The sequence below is a fragment of the Corvus hawaiiensis genome, chromosome 13 (genome assembly GCF_020740725.1).
Source record: "Corvus hawaiiensis isolate bCorHaw1 chromosome 13, bCorHaw1.pri.cur, whole genome shotgun sequence".
Lineage (NCBI taxonomy): Eukaryota > Metazoa > Chordata > Aves > Passeriformes > Corvidae > Corvus > Corvus hawaiiensis.
In genome coordinates, this window is record NC_063225.1 from 16,447,752 (window position 1) to 16,468,261 (window position 20,510).

At 42.8% G+C, this 20,510-nt stretch overlaps 1 protein-coding gene across 3 annotated transcripts in view; it reads right to left on the bottom strand.

Moving 5' to 3' along the window:
• RORA (RAR related orphan receptor A) overlaps nt 1-20,204 on the bottom strand; it is a 355,306-nt gene extending 335,102 nt beyond the window's left edge. For 2 of the 3 annotated variants that reach the window (XM_048318114.1, XM_048318110.1), the window contains exon 1: nt 18,731-19,030. In XM_048318114.1, the coding sequence (XP_048174071.1) occupies nt 18,731-18,905 (175 nt within the window). In that variant the 5' untranslated portion in view covers nt 18,906-19,030. Of the gene's footprint in view, nt 1-18,730; nt 19,031-19,993 lie in introns of those variants that run through there. The other variant, XM_048318111.1, reaches the window with a different exon arrangement.
• Nucleotides 20,205-20,510: the final 306 nt, after the last annotated feature.

The following is a 20,510-nucleotide window of genomic DNA, read 5'->3' on the forward strand; positions in this document are numbered from 1 at the left end:
GTGAGACAAATTCGTCTCCTGCTCCTGGCCTGGAGCACCCACAGTGTCAATATATGAATTTACTGTACTCTAACACAGTGGGCTTGCTTAAATTTTTATGGTTTAAAGGAGAGAAACAGGTATGCTCAAGGTGATTCCCTGACTTAATTTGGACATCAGTCTTCAGAAGAATTATCCTCCTGTTATCCCCTAAAGGTGCCAGCTTCCGTATGTTAGACAATACAGGACATTTTGAAGAACTTAGACATCCATATCTACCGTGCAAACATGTAGATTGTTAGAGGAATCCTACGTTCCATGTGCTGCACTTTGGGTGAGTAAGAGGTATCAATATTGCATACCTGGAGAGAAGTAGGATTTGAACACCCTATCACAGCTATTCACTGTGGAAAGTGAAACACAATAATGCTTCTTATCAGCCTTGGAGACTTGCCCCTCTCCTTCCAATGCTTTTCAAACAACTAAGAAAGGGAAACAATCAAAACAGATAATGCAGACTTTACTTGCCTGTTTGCAAGGAAAATGGCTGGAGCTTCAAGGCCACTAGAGCAGAATAACCAAGGAGCAGCTGTAAAGTTTCAGTTTGTGAGGAAGCTGGGTAAACATCTTCCAGCAGGGCGCTTTGCATTGCTGGGACTTGCGACACACAATAATGCAGCTGAGAGTCAGCACGCAGGGCATTCCACCATGGCTTAGAGTAACTATTACCAACACTAAGTACTTGAAGCAATTTCAAAACATTACTCACTCATTTGGTTTCCAGCCACCAGAAGCCTCTCAGAACAGGTTTTGCTCATCTTCTGCTCTTTCCCATTCCATATTATGCAGGTTTTTTAATTTGCCCATTAATCAGCTATGACACAAACAGTATTTTCATACTTCTTTCCTCAGCCCAAACAGCAGCTTCCACATGCTCTTCAGGATTTATGCATCCAGAGACAAACCCACTCAGGATACCACACTAGGAGTTCTCCTCATTTCTGCCAGAACTATTTAGGTCATTGGCATACACTGAACCTCCATGTAAGGATCATGAGGAAATCTGATGTAGGCAGAAAAATATATCCTCTCTTATTTGTCAAATCTAAACTAAAGAGTACCAATCACTCTTGAAGAAAATACCTCTTTATTCTTCAGGCTAGACACTGGTAGTCTTACCTGCCACAGAAGGTGCAAGTTCCACACATCAGCCTAAGAGGGGAAGAAACAGAACCTACATTGTTTTTTTAGTTATAGCTATTACCGTATCATTTAAAGCAAGAGAAGAAGTGATGACCAAAGTATTCCCCCTTAAAAAGTCCTTATGTACATTGCAATGCCACAGGTTTGACTGTGTAGTATATCAATGACAATAGCAGCAATGCCACTCTTTCAGCAACTACTGTCTTTTTGCCTTTAGGAGCCCATGAATTTTATTCTGCTTGTTTGATAAGACTTATTATTTTGTGTTATTCACATTGCATGGCTATTTCATACCACACAATACTGATCATATATCCAGCATCACCAAGGCAAAAGCGAACAAAAACCCAGCACTACTTTTACTTTTGCAAACTCTACATAAATTGATTTAAAAGTAAAGGGTTGTGCAGGAAACATTCCAAGAGCCACTGAAAGCCCTGCATATGTTTATTGCCACTTCCAGTGAACAGAGGCCATAGACATAGACTGTACCTGCGGGGCTCTGCGGTCTGCTCTCACCTAACCTAAGCAATTACATTTCAGAGGATTTCACAAAAAACATTCCTTTCCCTCAGGCTGAGTCTTACAAAGAGAATACAAGCAAAACAAAAGCATTGGTAACCAGCCTCGTGGCAAAAAAAACTCTTCTGTGATGGTACCTCTTAAAGCATGGCTGGGCTAGCAGCTCCCTTCACCAGAGCACTTGTTTTAACAGGGACTTTTCCGAGGAAACACTGGATAGTGCCTCTTTAATATTCAGAATTGGTAGAGACTACTGCCAGCCCATAATCTTAGATGTTTTCAGCAATCAGTTAAAGTTACTTAAAAAAAATCTGTACACAAAAATGTCTTCAAAGAGACTGGAGCTTAATTTTGTCTAGCCAGAAGGAAGGTTGTTAGGACAGAGATGAGCAAAGCTAAATTTCATTAGGCTATCACAAAATTTACTCACCATGAAAAACACTTGGCTATAAATGAGGAGTAAGACATATAAGAAATAAGTAAGTGAGAAATACCTACAGGCAAGAGACTGAGAAGGCTGTAGCATAAGCAGCACAGAGAAGAAAAGGCAAAATAGTAAAACAAAGTTACTCCAACACAAGGCAAGTGTAACACAGCTTGTTAACTCTCAGTGGAGGGAGACCTCAATTCCCTTACACTTTCAACACAAAGAGCATACAAGTCGGTAAAACAATAACCTACTGGAACATTATTTTTATTAGTTTGATTGTCACTACTTATCTTACTAAGACAAAAATCAACACTTCCTCTAACTCTTTCCTGGCTGTTTATCTTTCAGAAGTAGTACTCCAGTGCATCCATTTAGCAATTTATGAGCAAACCTGCATCTGCTCCAGTTGTTCACCACATCAATTTTCTGAAAAAAAAACATCTCCTTGTCTCTATTAATTGGTCACTTAATTTGGATACCAACAGTTCATCATCTGTTATAATTTTGTCTATTAAAAAAAATCAGGCTGGAAGATGATCTTTACTAATGGAACACCACATCCCTGCATTTGCTGTTACCTGAAACCTTTTTTCACTCATTTTGAACTACTTGACAAAGCTTCTTGTTAAATGCTTTGAACGGAACCTTCATAGCTTAATGCAGCTGGTTAATTCTACTGAGATAATAAAAAGCTGAAAGGATGACTAACAGTGTTTTGGATATGTCCAGTTTCTGAATCCTACTGTGGCCCACCCTTAAGGGAAGAAGTACCTACCCTGGCACTTCCATCTTCCAAACTGGCACTCAATCTAAAATACAGAAAATCTTACAGATCCCATTTATAAAAATGGCTCAGAGTTTCAGAACGACACAGACCTATAAGGGGAGATGAATTTTCACAACTGTTCAATGAAAGCAAACACAGCACACGTGTCACTATCAATCAAGCAATGTTCATTTTCTTTTCTTGATGATCAACCTTTCCTCCAGGACTAAAAATATTTTACTTAAATTTTAATATCCATCAGCTCCCACCATCTTCATGCTGGAAAAAGAGCTCTTCAGAAACCTGCTCAGCTCAGAAACTAAAGCTGAAACAAATTGTTTGAATAAATATAAGCACATTTTTAGAAATAATTCTTGTGTTAGAAAAATTACTCCCACGCCCACTTGGGTGTGATAAATGCTAAGAGTAAAACCTCTTCTGCTTCCTTTCACCATACAGAAAAGATTGAAGGAAATTAATGTTGTTTTGCTGCATATTTAACACATAATATCTTGGTAACACTTGCATTAGCAAGATTCAAACAGGAAGGAGACCGGAAGCTTCCCTAATCTCTTGGGATACAGTACAACCTACTTCAAAAGGACAACATCTCCATATTGAGGAAGTGAGGAAAAAGAATTTCAACAGATATTTCTACTCCTATAATGGGAACTTTAATTCAGACATCAGTAATCTCAGGAAAGATGCAAATATTAGAGAATCAACAGAAACATAAACCATTTTTTAATAGCTGTATATAAAAAGAGTCTTCAGTACAACTGACAAAACGATGATGGATCAAGTAGCTGAAAATCAACTGACATAACAGCAATGGGAATTAATGAAGAGTCATTACATTATTAAGAGGATTTGCATGATGCCTCAATTCAAGCTCCTCATACTAAGATTGGAGGGTTTTTGTTGACATTTGGGCTGGCTTCTGGAAGCTCAGCTCCATTTCAAACCTACTGCTGAATTTGATGTGTGTTTGAAATATGAGGCGCACCATGCACAGTGCAACATTCAACTAGGGTAACTGTTGCTTTCGGGGTTGATCCGAGAAGAGTCCATTCCTAGGGACAGCCAGGATTCCATCTCTTCTCCAGCTTCCGGCAGGTACACAAGCCTCCTTTTTACTCCAAAGTCTATCAGACACGGCTTTCTCCAGTGCTGAACACATGAACCAAAAAGCAGATCTCACGTTTGTTTCTCTGGCTAAAGCCCACAGCAGTGACCTATCTCCCCTTTGCTGGGAAGGGTTCACTTGAATACAGCTTCGGACTGGAACTACCAACCAGACCTCCTTTCCCATTTTAACAATTACCTGTCTCAGCAAGATACTGCTAATGAAAAGCTGAAAGGATGACTAATAATATTTTGGATATCTCTAGTTCCTGAAAAGTGCCTTTGGATAAAATTTGCCCTTAATCCTTCTCTGTAACACAACCGCATATTAGCAACTTAAAGTTACATAACACACTGTATTTTGATTCTTTTCACATCTCAGATCTGAAACTCCAGTTCACATGAAACAGTCTTTGGTGGTTAATGATACCAACTTATGTGGAGCCAACACTTGCATTTTAAGCTCAGAACCTGCAGTAGCGTCTGGTGTCACCACCAAACCAGAGCCCTCCCAGCATCCTTTGGTCCCTAAGTGCTGCCATAGTCACCTCGTGCACGCTGCAGGTGAACTTGGTGAGGGGGGTGTGGAAGAGACACAGCTGTGTCCAAAGGGGGAGGGAGTTTCAGAGAAAAGAAGGCTTTAAAGCCCAATAATCCCTTTCAATTTCTAGGTATGGACTTGACCAGGTAGACTAAACCACAGGAGACACTGCTGGCAAGGAATTCAGAGTTGATGGTTCTTGTTTTCATGCCCTCCTGCAAGACCTTTCCCACTTGGTAACTCAGTGTCCACAGTAAGGACTCTTACCAGAGACAATAAACTGAACTAACCTCTTGCAGCACAAAAGAACATAAAGTATCGACATTTCAGCCCCCTGTCCCACCATGCTGAGCACAGCAACTCTGGCCACCTGTAACCAGATGAACAAATGGCATAGTCAGAAGATCACATCCACACTATGTCCTTCTGGTCTCACCATGTGAGGTTTGAAACAAATGTGAGGGAATGGCTACCTTCCCATTTGAAATATTGATGAGAAAAATCCAACAGCAATAGGAAACAAATTAATAACCACATCTGCATCATTGGAAGGAATATTTCCTCAAAATTCTCTGTAAGGAAAATGTGAAGAGGCTAATTATTATGGCAATGCCTTGAATAAAATGTTTTTACATGTATTAGAAACCTCTCTACAGATTAGAAGGCTACCTGATTTTGCAAAACAGAAAGATTGCCATATTGCTTTTAACTGCACATTAGAAGACAAATTACAAATAAAAGTGTAATCTCTAAAAGTAGAGCAAGTAGAGTGCTTAGTCCTTAATAAAGGCTGGTGGAAGTCATCCAGAACAGCTTCATATGATTTAAATCTAAAGAATGTTTTAAATTTAAATTACCTTAAAGGTATTAGAAATCTCTAATGCTTTAATTTTAATATAGTTTAATTATTCACTATACATTCTGGGTTTATATCTATAAAACTTTTCCCTCAGTAATGTCCAGCAGTTATAAGTCTCTCTGCTTAAAACATGCTGGAAAAATATGAAAAAAAAAAAAAAAAGGCAAATCAAAAGCAATGTGTTTACATCTAAAACATTACATTGGAAAACAGTAATGTAGAAATATTTACTTTTATGGCGCGACATCACATAGAGATGTCAGCATTACACAAAAATATCAACTGCTTACATTTACATTTAAATGTGGTTGCAAAAATCAAACACTACCTGAGACAGACTAAAACCAAGTTTCTCTGCGCTGATCTGGTCAAAGTATGCTGAAAAATGCTTACAACATGTAAGAACTTTCACCCAAAGAAGGAATACTGCTTACCCCCTACCACTGCCATTCATCTATTTCTTACCAAGTTTTAATACATAACATAGTGCAAAATCTTTTTGTGGCACACCCCAGGTCTGTAGGGTCGAGTTTGCTGGGGGATCTGAAGTCTTTCATATAAATTAAACCACGTACCTCCACTGACCAGCAGTGGTATAACTGCACCTTGATGAGGGCGAAGCAGATCCCTACAATCTCCTGAGGATTGTTAAGCACTGCCTGTAGAGCAGAGCCTCTGCTAACACGGCGATGACAAATAAAGTTGCCCTCCTCCCCAGCCCCCACTACCTCCAGCAGGCCAAGCTATAACTTAATAGAGGGCAATTTTAAAGCAAAATACCCAAAACAATTATGCTGGTTTTGCTACACGCAGACACACGACAAACTGATAAATGCTCCCTTCTGCTGGCATAGCCACACCCACGCTGGTAGTTCAGACTGCAGTGTCAGTGAGAGCGTGGATCTTTCAATTCCTGTGCCAACAGAACCCACAGGTATCCCAGGACAAGTGCATGGAGCTGGTCTGACAAAAGGACACCTAGACCAGATGCTGGGCAAGAAGAAAAACCATAAAGGCACAGCTGCTGCTTCCTCATGCAATATGGACAGGGAAAAATGCCAAACTTCTTCATACTTGTCCTTCTGAGGGAAATTAACACGTAAAAGTCAAACTTTCAAGTACCTTCTATGGCACTTCAATGGTCTGGTGCCGCTAACTTAGTCCACAGACAGGGAAATAATGGGTCACCTCCCTTACACCTGTCTTTTTGTGTCCCCACAACCTGAAACTCAACACATCTCAGCATAAATCTCCATAGAGTGTGGCCCATAAGCACTTCCAAGACTTCTCAACCCCGATCATGACCTGAATAGGCCTGAAGGAGCAACGTTTCTGATGTAGCAACCTGCAATCCTATTTCTTACTTCCATGCAGGGAAATAAGAGGAATGAAGGAAATGGGAACAGAGTCCAGAAAACATAAAATGCTCACTCTGACATCACACCATTACTCTGTCCCCTCTCACATATTACACCGTCCTCTCACATGTATTACAGTAACATGTGATGCCTTAATTAAGCTATTGCCCAAACACAGGAAGATACTCTTTTTGTCTTAAGCACATCATGTCCACAATAATTTCATTATAGCTTTAGACTTTGTGTGACAAATACCACACAGGTAGGAGAGAGAGTAGTTATAAAGTATCTTGGAATGTTATGAGACTAAGATTAAAGTAAATCAGTATAAATAAAATACTGCTGTAACTAAAATATATTCTGCTCTTAAGGAAGAAGGGACACAAGACAGGAATTCAAGACAGAGTAACATGAATCCCAACTTTCATGTGTACCATCACTTGACTACTTTAAATTTCTCTTACAAACAAAAGCCAGTTGGTAGTAGCCTCTAATATTATGTTAGTGCTTTTCCAAAGAGCCCAAATTCTGCCCCAGGACTGCCTACCACAAAGTAAATGCAGTCCCCAAGTCACTGAAAAGGGTTTGAAGAAGGAACTTTTTCATATATGCCTCACAAGTTAATGTCAAATGCCAACAACAACAACAGGTATCTTAGTAGAAACTACCAATCCCAAACTCTTCCCCCTGATTTAAGACACCAGGGAAAACAGTATAAACCTTTTCAAGGGAAGCTTGGAACTCAGCATCTCACCATTTAGGTGACAGAATGTGTTTGCTTCATAAAGAGTCCTCACAGCACCCCACTGTTAGTTCACAACTCTTTTTCTTTCCTTTTTTTTTTTTTCCCAAATATTTGCACTGTTGCTGGACCATAAGAACAGGCTTTCATTTTAATCTGCTTAACACACTGTGGGAAAGGGCTTCTAATTTCACAGGACTGAGATAAGACAAATAATTCATATAACACATTAGCACAACATCTATGGCAAAAGCATTTAGTCAGAGCTCATTGGAAACAATAGGGTGCTGAAGCAAATCTAAGGCAACTGTTTGAGGCCACACCATGCCCATTTTCTTACATTCCGTAGCAAAGACAAGATCACAGAATAAGAATATATTAATTGTCCAGAGGCAATAAGGCAGTAAATTCCCCTCCCCTCAGCAGACATTGTAGCTTCCCCCACTGCTCCAGTCCTTCTCCAAATGTTTTGGGGTTTTTTTCCAGGCCATTCTCCAAATCAGTCATCTTTCTTTTGTGTCCTTTCATTACACTTCTTCCTTAAGTTCCACATCTTTCTTTTACTGTTCATTACCCAAAACTACCCTGCTCCCCCTTTGGCTTCATTTACTTCCTTTCTGGGTTTGTTTTTACATTTTCTATTGCTGCCTTTCCAGAGCCAAGTTTGCTTCCAGTGTGTGTTCTGCTGTGTGTGGAGAAAAGCAATGCAACAAAATATTTTCAGTATATTGGCATGAGTCCCCACCTCACCACTTGTGATCATTTGCTCTCAAATCCCTAAAGACATTCTGCTTTGAACTTCTGCTGTGGCAAAGAAAACAAAGGATACGTGGAAGAAATTCTGAGGAGACTTGCCAACTGCAGAGGTCTGTGACAAGCTATTTCTACAGTCTCTAAACTGGGCTGAAAACAACAGGAAGGTGGACTTGAGAACACTGGAAACCCAACACTGAGGCCAAATACAGCTTGCTAAATGGAAGCCTGTGGTTATCTGTAAACCTAGCTGCCCTGCTGATCCTGGCTTCACCAGAATCTTTTGTCCTTATCCTCTCTAAGGTGGATGTTGTATGGGGGAGCATTCTTTGGAGAACTGAAACCAAAGATTTTAGTGACGGACTGCCTTGAGCACTGCTGTGGAAAGTCAATGACTAGCTAGAACTTTAGAAGGATTTTGCTTCCCTTTCAAAAAAAAAAAAAAATCTTCTTTTGTTCTTTTGCACAGCCTTAGATACTACACTACCTGTCACACTAAAGCATCTCTGGGAGACTGCTGACCTGGCCTGGTAATTTCAGTGGGGTATTATGATCCAAAAAATTAACAGCTGCAACGTCTCGTGAACTAAAATTGTGAATCTCTAAAAGGAGGCCAAGTGGTATAATGTGATTTACCTGGAAAACAAAACAAAACAAAAAAATAGAAACAATTCAGTTATGATCAAACCATGTTAGAGGCAGCCAGTATCGAGAGAGAGAAATGCCAGTAAGGCAGACCACCTCAACAGTCAGCTTACTAGATTACCTGAAGCTAAATCCCTACAATCTGTTCACCTTACCCTTCATTTTTTCCATCACAAAACAAAAAAGACTTTTTAATTGTTGTAAGAATAGAGATGTCAGCAGCTACATATTAAAACCTTCAGTAAACTTAGCAAACACACTCCATATACAGCAACAGGTAAGTGCAACTCAGGTTCTGTACCTGAGGAAATTCTTGCTCATCTCCTAACAGCTGTTCTGAAGTAGGGATACAAATTCTTCTCCAGCAATGGAGCCACAGTATGATTCTGAAAGCAAAATTATAGCAGGGTAACAATGTATCTGCCAAAATAATTACAACTGCTCACGCAGCCCTACCTACCGTGAAAACTACAGTTAATTCATCTTTTATCCAGAGTCATTTTCATTAAAATATCTTCTTTTTCTTAAACCATTTCCCAGTGAAGTTCTTGATCACTAGCAGCTCTCTCTCGATCTTTACTACACATGTGCCCCTGGTTTTACCCTACACTGAAGTACTGTCAGTGACAGCAACAGAATCATCCATGATGCTTAATATTAACCACACACAAACTGTCACAGGATCCAGCCTTCTGCCAGCAGAGCAGAACACTTCTAATAGCCAAGGGTGGTTTTCACACTGCCAACATATGACTGACCTAATCTGATCTCTGGCAGATTTACACTCACGAAAATCAGATCACTTCACTTCTTAAAAATACACCTGATTCCAGCAGAAAATAACATACCATTACAAACGTTAAAGAGTGCTGTGTGGGAATGAAATCTCTAGAAACAACTTAGTGGTTTGGTTTTTTAAAGACTCTCAAAGTGTAAAGCCTTACTGGCTATTGATGGGTTGGCAAGATTGCTTAGGGACTCAAAGTACAACACCACTACACATTGCTTTGTCCATTATTCCTCCAAGCATCAGTCCTGGAAAGAGCTGCTTTTGTGCTCTTTCTAACTGACTTCCATGTATTATCTCAGAAGCACTCTGACTCAACACAAGATGTCAACAGTTCAGAATATACTTCATTAGAATTTTTAAAAGGCCTCTCTAACAACCCAAGCAGTAAAGGACCCTTTCCTAACTTCTATAATGACAGCACAAATGACTAACAAAACTCCTCTTGAAGATTACACAAATGAAGCAGGACGCAGAGAGAGGTTTCTGATATGCCCTAGTTTCCTTTGAAATTGGTTTAATTTTATTTTATTTTTTAATATACACAGGATTTAGGCGATGGTTTATGCTGACAGGTTTTTTTACTTCAAGTAAAGTATTAGCAAAAGCTGTATTTTAGCCTGTCTTATCAAATTTCAAGACTTCTTACAAAGAAATAGTTTAAACCTTACCTTTCTACCCTTAGTTAAAAGATGTAATGCAGCAGAGGCCTCTGATTTACATTTAGTACAGACTTCGGCAAAGTCATCTATTAGTTTATAAAGAGGCATTTTTTCCTACCTCTGCATTTGAAGAGAAACTGTGAGGGGAAATCCTACTTTAAAGTATTCTCATAATTCCACTACAGGAATAAAATAAACCCTATAATCAGTATTTCACAAGTCTTGGCCTTGGTTTTATCCTTGACTGTATCTAACAGACCTTGCTTCAGTGCCAAAACAGTCAGGCCAAGCTCTACTAATACATAATTTAAGTCTTCCCCATGGTGTCTACAGTTTTGCATACATACTTATTTCAGAAGTGCAGGGCATACACTTCTACATAACTATGGCAAAAACTCCTCTCTCACAAGTCAGGAGCTGGCAATGCTATTGGATGCACACTCAACAGCACTTTGCTATTTGGTCTGTCTCTGGGGTTTGATTTTTGTTTTTCCTTCTGTCTTCTTTCAGCCATATTGTTAAAACTAGCTGCAGAGTTCCTGGCCATATATTTCCCATTCTTCACACAAACTACCTCTTTGGACAAGCATGCCATTTTAAAAGATATTTATAAGAGTAATTTAAAAAAAAAAAACAAACAAAAAAACAAAGAAACAAAGACAGAGGAGAGGGTTCTCTGTCCAACCTCCTTCTAGGAGTTATAATTTCCATAGTCTCTGCATATTAAACACTTTCAATCCATTTCAACAGTCGCAGAACTAAAGCACATAGACATTGTTAATTAATGCTGTAAATATCCCACAGTCTGTATGAAATGAAACATTTAAAAAGAACAGCAGCACCACAGTTTTCACCCCATGATCACTACACCTGCCTCATTAATCTCCTGCACCCATGTGAAGTAAATACATAGTACAACTACAAACTAAAAATCAACAAAGCCTTTAAAAACGGTTTAATTTGATTCTACAAGGGAGGTTATCATAATCCAACTCTGCTTTCTCACATTCTGCTGGCAATTTCTCTCAGCTCAGTTTCCACACTAACTTTGTTCTCCATCTCACTATCTATCATGCTGTTATAATGCCAGCTCAAATGCTGTTTGTAACAGCGCAGCAATTTCTCAGAAGTTGCCAGCTTCATAGTGTGTTCCTTTAGAAGTGCATGGAAATTATTAGATTAAATTACAAATGAAAGACTCTGCAGTTGGTCATTATTACTAGGACATTTATGTACATTCAGTTGATCATGAATTTTGACTTCTGTTCCTTTGCAGATTTTTGTTTATACTCTGTTTTGCTGGATTATATGGAAGTGAAATTAAAGACAACTGGAAAAGAGCTGTATTTTCCCCATCATCACCAATATCCTGACAAGGCTGTGACACTCACCTCCCCCATTCCCTACTGGCTTAGTGTCAAGTGATCCCCTAGAACCAATTTTAAAACCTCTGTGAATATGAGCCCATTTCACAGACAGCAACTCACTATTTAAGGAACTCAACAGTAAAGAAATTTGCTTTACAAAGCAAGACCTGCAACATCCCAGGCATCCCCCCGGTTTCTAAGATTTCACATACCAGCATGGGACCAAACAATTAATACATCCAGAAATGCCTGAAGAAAAAATTGATCATTCTGCAAGTGGTGATCACAATAGGGTAAGCAGCAGGATCTTCGATTATCTCACTGCTGGGGGTATCATTTTCAGGAAGGTATTTCAAACCAATTTCTTGACCATACACTGCCACTGAAAACATCTAGTAATTTTCTACAGGAATAGAGCTGTTTGACCCAATTCCAATGCAGATAATTATATTATCTGTATCCAAAATCCCTCTGAGTGTTTCAATCAGGTATGGTATTCTTCACTTTCCGTTCTGATCTGCTTAGCATGGCTGAGCACCATTAAACAGCTGTCAGATTCCACACAAGAAGTGGCTGGATTTCAGTAATAAGCAAAATGGTTCCCGATAGTGTTTAAAACACCTGGGGATCCTTCCAAATGAACAGTGCAATGAGGCTAAACTATAAGATTAAACTGCTGTAAAATAAGCCCCACAATTTCTTCATGAAAATACACACCCCAATACACTTAGCCTCTGAAGAGCTCAGTTGTTGCCAAGAATGAAACATATCTAGATGAGACTTCAGATAACGGTATGAAGAATAATTCACAACCTTTACATTCAAGAAATTAGACAATTAACTCCTCATGACACACAGCCCAAGCTGTTCTCATGTTTCTATCAGCACAGACCATCTACAACAGATATGCTGAAGTGACTGTGACTGTGAGTCATAGAACAGAGCTCACTGTTAGTTCAGCTACCACAAAATACCAGGCTCCTCTTCATTTTCAGTCCAAGGAGGTTTTACAGAAAACATTTAAAGAAGCATGTGAGCTAACTGATCACGAACACGGTTAGTTAGAAGTGAAAAGGTTTCTAATCATCAGAACAACAAAGCTGTAGAAGAGCCTCCTACCAGAACACTGGGGGCAAAAAAAAACAATCCTAAAAATGAAGTGTGATCTGTTTCTGACACCAAATGTGCAACATGAATCTAGCGACAGTAGGGGATTCAGGCTTTGCTCTGCAGGGTCCTCCTCTACATATCTGTAAGAAACTGTGCAGGTAAGGATGCGTGAACTGTCTGCCAGCTGTGAGTATATATAAAACCAACAGCTCTGTAAAGTACCTTTCCAGAAGTGGTTATCAGGGCACAAAGACAGCCTCAGCAATACGTGAAATACAAGATACTTGAAAAAAAAAGTCAAAGAAAACAAGATAGCAGAAATCTGCATATGAAGTGTGGATTCTTCCACATACTCAGGAAGCTGCTCAACACTTTACCCACCAGAACTTCCTCTTCTGCCAAAGCCACAGAAAACTACAGAACCTCCACAGCAAGCTCGGGTCCAGGTAAAAGTGTGACAGAGGAAAATAATTCAGCTCCTCTTGAGAAGCAGACACTGCTCCCCACTCCAGCATCCCACTCAAAGGCCCTGGGATGACAGGCAGCCTCTTACCAAAACGTCTGGGATGGACAGACAGCTGAGGTGGTGACAAGCGCCTTACAGCATGGGAATGGAAGGCCCTGAGTCAAGTGCATTGTTGCATTTTGACAGCTCCTGTAAACTACCAGGGCCCAGCGTTCCCCTTTCCCTTCCCTGCCTTCTACAGCTGTGTGACAGCAGCTGCTGCTGCCACTGCAGCCCCTTTGCTCCCCGTGCAGCAGCGAGCACAGAGCCTGTAAACAATCCCTGAGTTATACAGCACTCAGACTTGCCCCTGCATTTAGACATACTTCCAATTTAAATTTTTTTTTCATTTTTTTAGTATCTGTTCCTACAACTGTCACTGAAAACATGTTCTTAAAAATATTTCAGTAAAGAATGGATCACCTATTCCCAAATTAATTTCAAGAGTGCTACAGATATCACAGTAATTTAAAATGAGGTTGGGTTTTTTCCCCTTTCCCTTTTTCACTGGGATAGCTCTCAGATTAAACCCAACAAAATCGACTGAGTCATTTCAGATTTTCCCCAACACACATTTTTGTAGCTTAAAAAACAAATATCAGAAGGAGAAAAAAAAAAAGACAACCTCCCAAAGCTGAAATTGCCCTTTCCATTCAGATGCAGTGCTATACCCAAAACTGAAATTGTCACACAGCCCGTTAATCTCCATTACAAAACATGTTCTTTATTTAGTAAAATTACAGCATTTGGTTGAATGATAACAGTATTTACATACTGGTTTATGAGCTCCTGAGATGTTTCTCAAGCAAATAAAATAAGAGAATAGGTTACGGTTTATTGAAATAAGAGAACTGCATTGTTCCTAGGAGAACAACATACTGCTGCTATTATTGCTCCTATGCTACAAACATTTAAAACAAAGCTGTACTTTAAAGGATTCAAAGCACATATCATCTACCAAAATAGGACTAAATCAGTGGTGAATGCAGAATAGTCCTCAATGATGACAAAAAAGAATCTGCAGAAAACATCCCAATTTACAAAATTCAAAGAGTCCTCCTGAAAATAATGCTCAAAATTTCGTATTGTGACTGTGCTCTGCGGAAGTGCCTAAATTCAGAAATGGATAAAATCTAGCAAAAAAACCAAGTACTTTTAAAGAAAATAACACAACAAACCTATTGTTGTTACTATTAATGATGTCACATCCCTACTTGTGCAGCATCACCCAAATTAAAATAAAGCACAAAAAGCAACACACCACAATCTACCAGTAGAGACAGGATCAGGATAAACAGACAACATGATAAAAAATTCCAAAGGGTTCTGGAAAACAGCAAATACGCTCAGAACCTCAACAGCAAGAAAAGAAGAACAAATACCTACATAGCTACAGATTTCTACTTTTAAATATTAAGCACCATAAAAATATTTGCACATAGCATCACCCAACGATGTAAGAGCTGTCTTAAATATTTTTCAGCAAGACATCCTCTCTTGACTTACCTCTGAGACCAAGAGCTCAGTTCCAAACAAACTGAGCATTTTTTATCAGATTTAAAAGCTTTTTATTTACTTCTGCTTTTTAATGAGACAGTAGATCTCTGCTAAAATACAGTTTATTCAACTACAACTATTTCTAGGGGGACTAATAGAATATTAAGCCTTAGACTGCCGCATGGGTAGAACTCCATGGATGGCAAAGCCTGCAAAGTGAAATAAATGGCAATAAAACCCACAGTCCAGGGCCAGAGTTGGTGAGGGAAGCATTCCTTCTACCAAGCATGGCAAACCACAAACCCTTGTTGCAGAACACACACACACTCTCAGACTGAAATTCAACCTGCTGGTCAGCGACTGGTCTTCAGAAAATCTTAACCATTACTGTCAGCAGTAAAAACATTCCTCGGGGGGAAAACCAGGCTTTTTATCCATTTCCTGCTTTTTCCGGTATGGTGACAATTTTCTAACAATCAGTTTTAATATCAGACTGCAGGGAATTTCTCAAAGCATGCAAGTATGCATGCATGCCCCCACATACTAAATATATCAGGCAACAACTCCCCATTTGAAAGGTGCTTTTGGTAACTCAGAATTTATGTTTTCTTAAGGGTTCTACACAGCAAGAAAACCAGCATAATGTCTGCAAAATAAAAACCAAGTTATGTAAGGATCTGGCGGTACAAACAGGTTTACATATCAAGCAATAAAATATTTTGAAATGATAGCATTATAATAACTAAAGCTTCACTTAAGAATTTGTTCCACAGCAGACTTTTCCCACTTCTTCATGAACAGTCCTCTCTTTAATTTTGTTTTCTTCATTCCTTATATACACTGGTTATTATAAACGCTGAAGTATCGAAGCAGCTTTGCAGCATGTGCTGCTATGAAAATAAAGGATATGAAACAAGCATTTGTAGCGTCTGCCTAGTCAAGAAATAAGGATTTTTACAGTTAGAGAGGTGTATGAATGTGTACATATACCTAAGTATCTATGTATTTGTATCTCTCGTCCACACAGGTCGCATGAGAGTCCAGAGCTGCCTGCTTACAACACATGGCAGAATTGTGACCCAAACAGGTAAATTTTTGAACTCAGTACACAGCTGAACATATAAGCTTATAACCTAGCAGTTCTAAAAATAATTTCACCTATACTAGTCACACATTAAGGTCACATCGTTGCCATAAGATATAAAGGACCACTAAAAACAAAAAAGGCAAGAAATCAAGCGCTATTTCAATAGCTTAAAAAAAAAAAAAACAAACCAAACAACCCCCAAACCTACAAGTCTACAGGGACCTCTAACACCCAATGCATCCATCATGTCCTGACTTCAAGGAGGCCAAAATGTTGTCATTGTCATGTTTTCCTGTGTGGTTCTGTATCTCTAGGTTTTAACTATTAGAAAGGCACAATCAGCTGGTGTGTATTGTATAGGTCAATTTACTTCCAATACACTAATTTATGCAACATTAGCACAGAATGCCAGCTCCAATTCTCTTACTGTTTGCACTCTAGGAGTAGACTTGTATTTTCTGCCAACTCCATTACATCATCCAAAAAAACCCAAACACTTCCCCCCCCCCCCCCCCAAATCCCTGCCACTCTCCTTTTCCTTCTCCCCTCTCCCTTCCCAAGCCCTTCCAAACCACACGCCAATTACTGCCGCGAGCTTTATTTCGCTTTACAGCCTGCAAAGCCCCAGCGCGCAGGGCTTTGGCCATTGTGTTGCCGGGGATGCCTCCATCACTGACCTTCGCTTTCCCACTCAGACTGTTACATAACGCAGTGCCTGCCTGCGTGCGGCGACTGGGCGAGTGGCAGCGTGTGCCTGGAGTGCCTGGCCCCCTCCCCCTTCCCCAGTGAGTCCCGGGGGAGGAGGGACATGTGGGTCAGCAGGTTAGCAGTACCAGAGCCCAAACAATTCGGGACCGCCAAGAAAACACCCTCAACGCCGGAGCCGCCCGGGCTTCCCAGCACCCTCCTCTCCTTTTCGCATCCATACAGAAGCGACAGCCGAGTGTTACATAATTTATGGGATCCCAAAGTTGCTCCCCTCCCCAAGCGCGGCGGAGCCGGCTGCCGGCTCCCTCCCGCCGGCCCCGCTCGCCGGCAGCACCATCTGCCCGCGCCGCCGGAGCACTGGGCCGGAGAGCCGGGAGGGGAAAGCGTTGTGTAACACCCGCGAACTACGGCCGGCTCCGCAAACATCCAGAAAACTCCCCGACAAATTAAGGAAATTTTCTCCAGTGTTTCTGATTAACCTCGTTACATAAGGCGCTTGCATTCCAAATCCACTCTCGCAAGCTCTAAATATACCCCGCGCAGCCAAACGCTCCCTGCGCACACGCCCGTGGCCACCCGGCCTCCTCCGGCCGAGCCCGCTCCTCCTCGCCTCGGCATCCGCCGAACGGCGCGCTCCCTGCTCGCAAATCGCCTCTAATTAAATGTTTCGGCGTGTGTCATCTCGATGGCTTTTACTGTACGCGGATTCCCTGAGTGGGAAGCTGCCTGGGAAGGGGGGGTGTGGCCAAAAGGGGAAAAATACTGTAAAACACGAGCCAACACATGATCAGCCATATTCCAACCTACAACCCAAACCCCCTCCGTCCGAGGAGAGACGGTCTCCCCACCGCCGGCGGCCGGGCATCGCTGCCCCAGCCCCGCCGGCGGCCGCCGAGGGGGCTGCGCTCCCGGCGGGCACGTACTTTTCTCCGCCCGTAATTTCTTTCAACAGCCGTGTGTATTATTACATAGCGTTATTTAATTCATTTTTACCCATCACCGAGGGATTTTACAGAGCGAAGCCTCTCTAGCGCGCTCCCCCCTCTTGTAGGAGCAACGCTTCATAAATTATTTACAAGTAATTAAAGCCGCAGCCTCCTCCCTCTCGCACGTCTCGGCAAACTCCGGCGGTGTTTGAAGCCGGGCCCCTGTCCCTGCCCGCGGCGGGAGCAGCCCGCCCCGCACGGCCCCGCACGGCTCCGCACCGCTCCGCCCGGCAGCGCGCAGCCCTCCCGCCGCCGGCGCGGCTCGGGCGGTAGCGCGCTGACGCCAAACTTCAACCGCCCTGAGCACCTTCAGAGCTGACCCGCACGACTCCGAAACGCAACCTGAGGCAGGAGGGGGCTTTGACAGCTGGCGGCAGAAAAGGGGGGCTCGTTTGTTTGCAGCGTTTTATTCGGGGGCCGGCGGAGAGCGGTAAGAGAATCCCGCGGCGCACAGAGACCCTCTGCGAAGTTGTGCACCTTCAACAACAGCAGCTACGAGATCATCCGCTCCGCGATGAAATCATTTTTAAGATACACTTAAATGAATTAAGGGAAAACAGCGCGCAAGAGAGTGAATAAGTCACCCGCAAACCGCAAATCTCCTATTTAATCACAGATCCCCCATTCACAACAAGCCACAGCACACCAGTTGAGAAACTGTCAAAAGGAGACAGACGAGGGGGAGAAAAAAGGGAGGGAGGAAGGACACTGCAGCTTTAAAAGTTTGTTCCCTTGAATCCCAATACTCCCGCTGTTGCTTTATATATTTATAAAATTATGTAATTTCAGGGGCACAGTACCCATCCGGATACCACAGGCAATAAACGAGAGAGATAGGAAAGCACCAAACACTGCTCAATATTTTCATTGCATTTGTCCCTCCTCCTGCAGCAATTAAAAGAAGCTATAAAAGTTTGCAAGGTTTTGCAGGGGGTAGAAGCCCGGCTTGTTTGCGTGCGCGGCTTCAACAAGCACGAGCAATAAACCAGGGGATTAAATTGCTGCATTTCCCCCTTGTCTCTACCCCCCTCTTCCTATTCCCACCCACCCACCGATCCCACTCCCCCGGCCCCCTCCCCCTTCCCCAAGTCTCCCTACCTCTGCTGCTGCTGCTGCTGCTGGAGTAGCTTTGCCTGCGGACGGGAGCCGGCGCATCGCTTTTCCGGGCAGGCTCCAGGTTCACCGGGGTGTCCCTGGCGCCGGCGGCCGCCTCGGAGACGCTGCTGCCCGGCTCACTGGCTGCTGGATCGGGGGCTGCCGGAGCCGACTCCATGTTTTTCCCAATGTAGATCGCTTGGAGATGGCGAGCTCCTACACTCCCTCTATCTTCTGTTTCCAGCGCAACTCTATGGTAGGAAAGCAGAAGGGAGAGAGCGAGCGTGATCCAGATGGGATGTGAGCTTGCCTGGCTGTGACCACAAGCAGCGCTAGCGAGAGCTGCACACCCCCCCGCCCCCGCACCCCCCGCGCTCCGCCGCCAGCCCCGCGCCCCACGCCCGGCACCGCCGCCCTCCGGCGCCGGCCCCGGCCCCGGCCCGGCTGCGAGACCCGTGCCCGCCCGAGGCAGCGTCCGGCTCCGGGAGGGGCGGCGGCCGCGGGGCCCCTGCGGCCCCTGAGCGGGGCCGGGGCCGCAGAAGGTGGTGCCATTGCCCAGGGCGGGCGGGGAGCCAGCCCGACCTCCGCCCGGGCCGGCACCGACGGCTCGGCGCGATGGTGGGGCTCGGCCAATAGGGCCAGCGGGCCCACGAGGAGCTCCCCTATGCAGCCCCGGTACCAGCGGGAAGAGCTTCCACGCAGGGCTGTCTTCCCTCCCCCATGACTGTTTCAGCTGAAGCCGCATCAGAAGATGCCAGCTGTATTAAGCGTCTCAAGACCCACATGTTTAGCAGCCACGCAGCCAGAGAAACATTTCAGACAATACCTCTCTTTAAATGAAGTGCGCTTTGACAGAGAACAAAAAAGGTGACTAGCAAGGTGCCAGAAAACCTCCACATCTGGTCTGACTTCTGCAAGCACCCTTGTGCAGCTCACAGTCTCAGTAATGGTCAATTCCTTTTCCACTACCTGATGTTAAAATCCAGTAGCAGCTGCCACAAACACACACTGGAGAACACACCACTCCTGTACAACAGAGGCCATGTTTCACGCAGCCCTACTTGCCTCCTGCACAGAAGGTGCTAAAGCTGCCTGCTTTTGACTGCTGTCTAGAAGCATATCCTGAGTAGACCAAATCATGGTATTTTTACTGAAAACAATTCAAGCTTTTTCCAAATGGCACTGGATCATGTGCAAGCAGCTGATATGCCACCTTCTGCCAACCAGGACTGCTGCTACAGCTTTCAACACTGCTGGTACTGGTACCTGATGAAACTTGCAGGTAAACTCTGGACAATTCCACATTCTGCAGTCTAATCACTGTTCTCCCACAAATGGTGGCCGCTCCAACAGCTGTGAAATGTACCATGAGTCCTACTTGCCCCTGGAGCCTGTCCACAAATTAGATTACATCTTGCACTGCTGATAGTTCTTTTGGTGGAAGGGTAGAGTCTTGGGTTAGTTGATTTGGAAGTCCTGAAGTTCCAATTATCCGTGTCTGGAAAACAAACACCACAATAGTTCTGATTATCTGTTGTCTGCTTCCATCTGAGAGGCATGGGCAGAGATTGAAGAAGACATTTAAAAATTATTCTGCATTCACTTTCAGAGCATGAAAAAATTTGAGGTGGTCAGAGTTGGGCTTACAGACCGTGCCCACAGAATAAACCAGGTCTTGTTCTTTGTGATTAAGTACTGGGTATGGGCAGGCCTGGGAGCCCCCAGGGTATGGACACAAAAGGCTTTTTACAAGATTTTTCACCAGCATCAAGTAAAAGGGTCT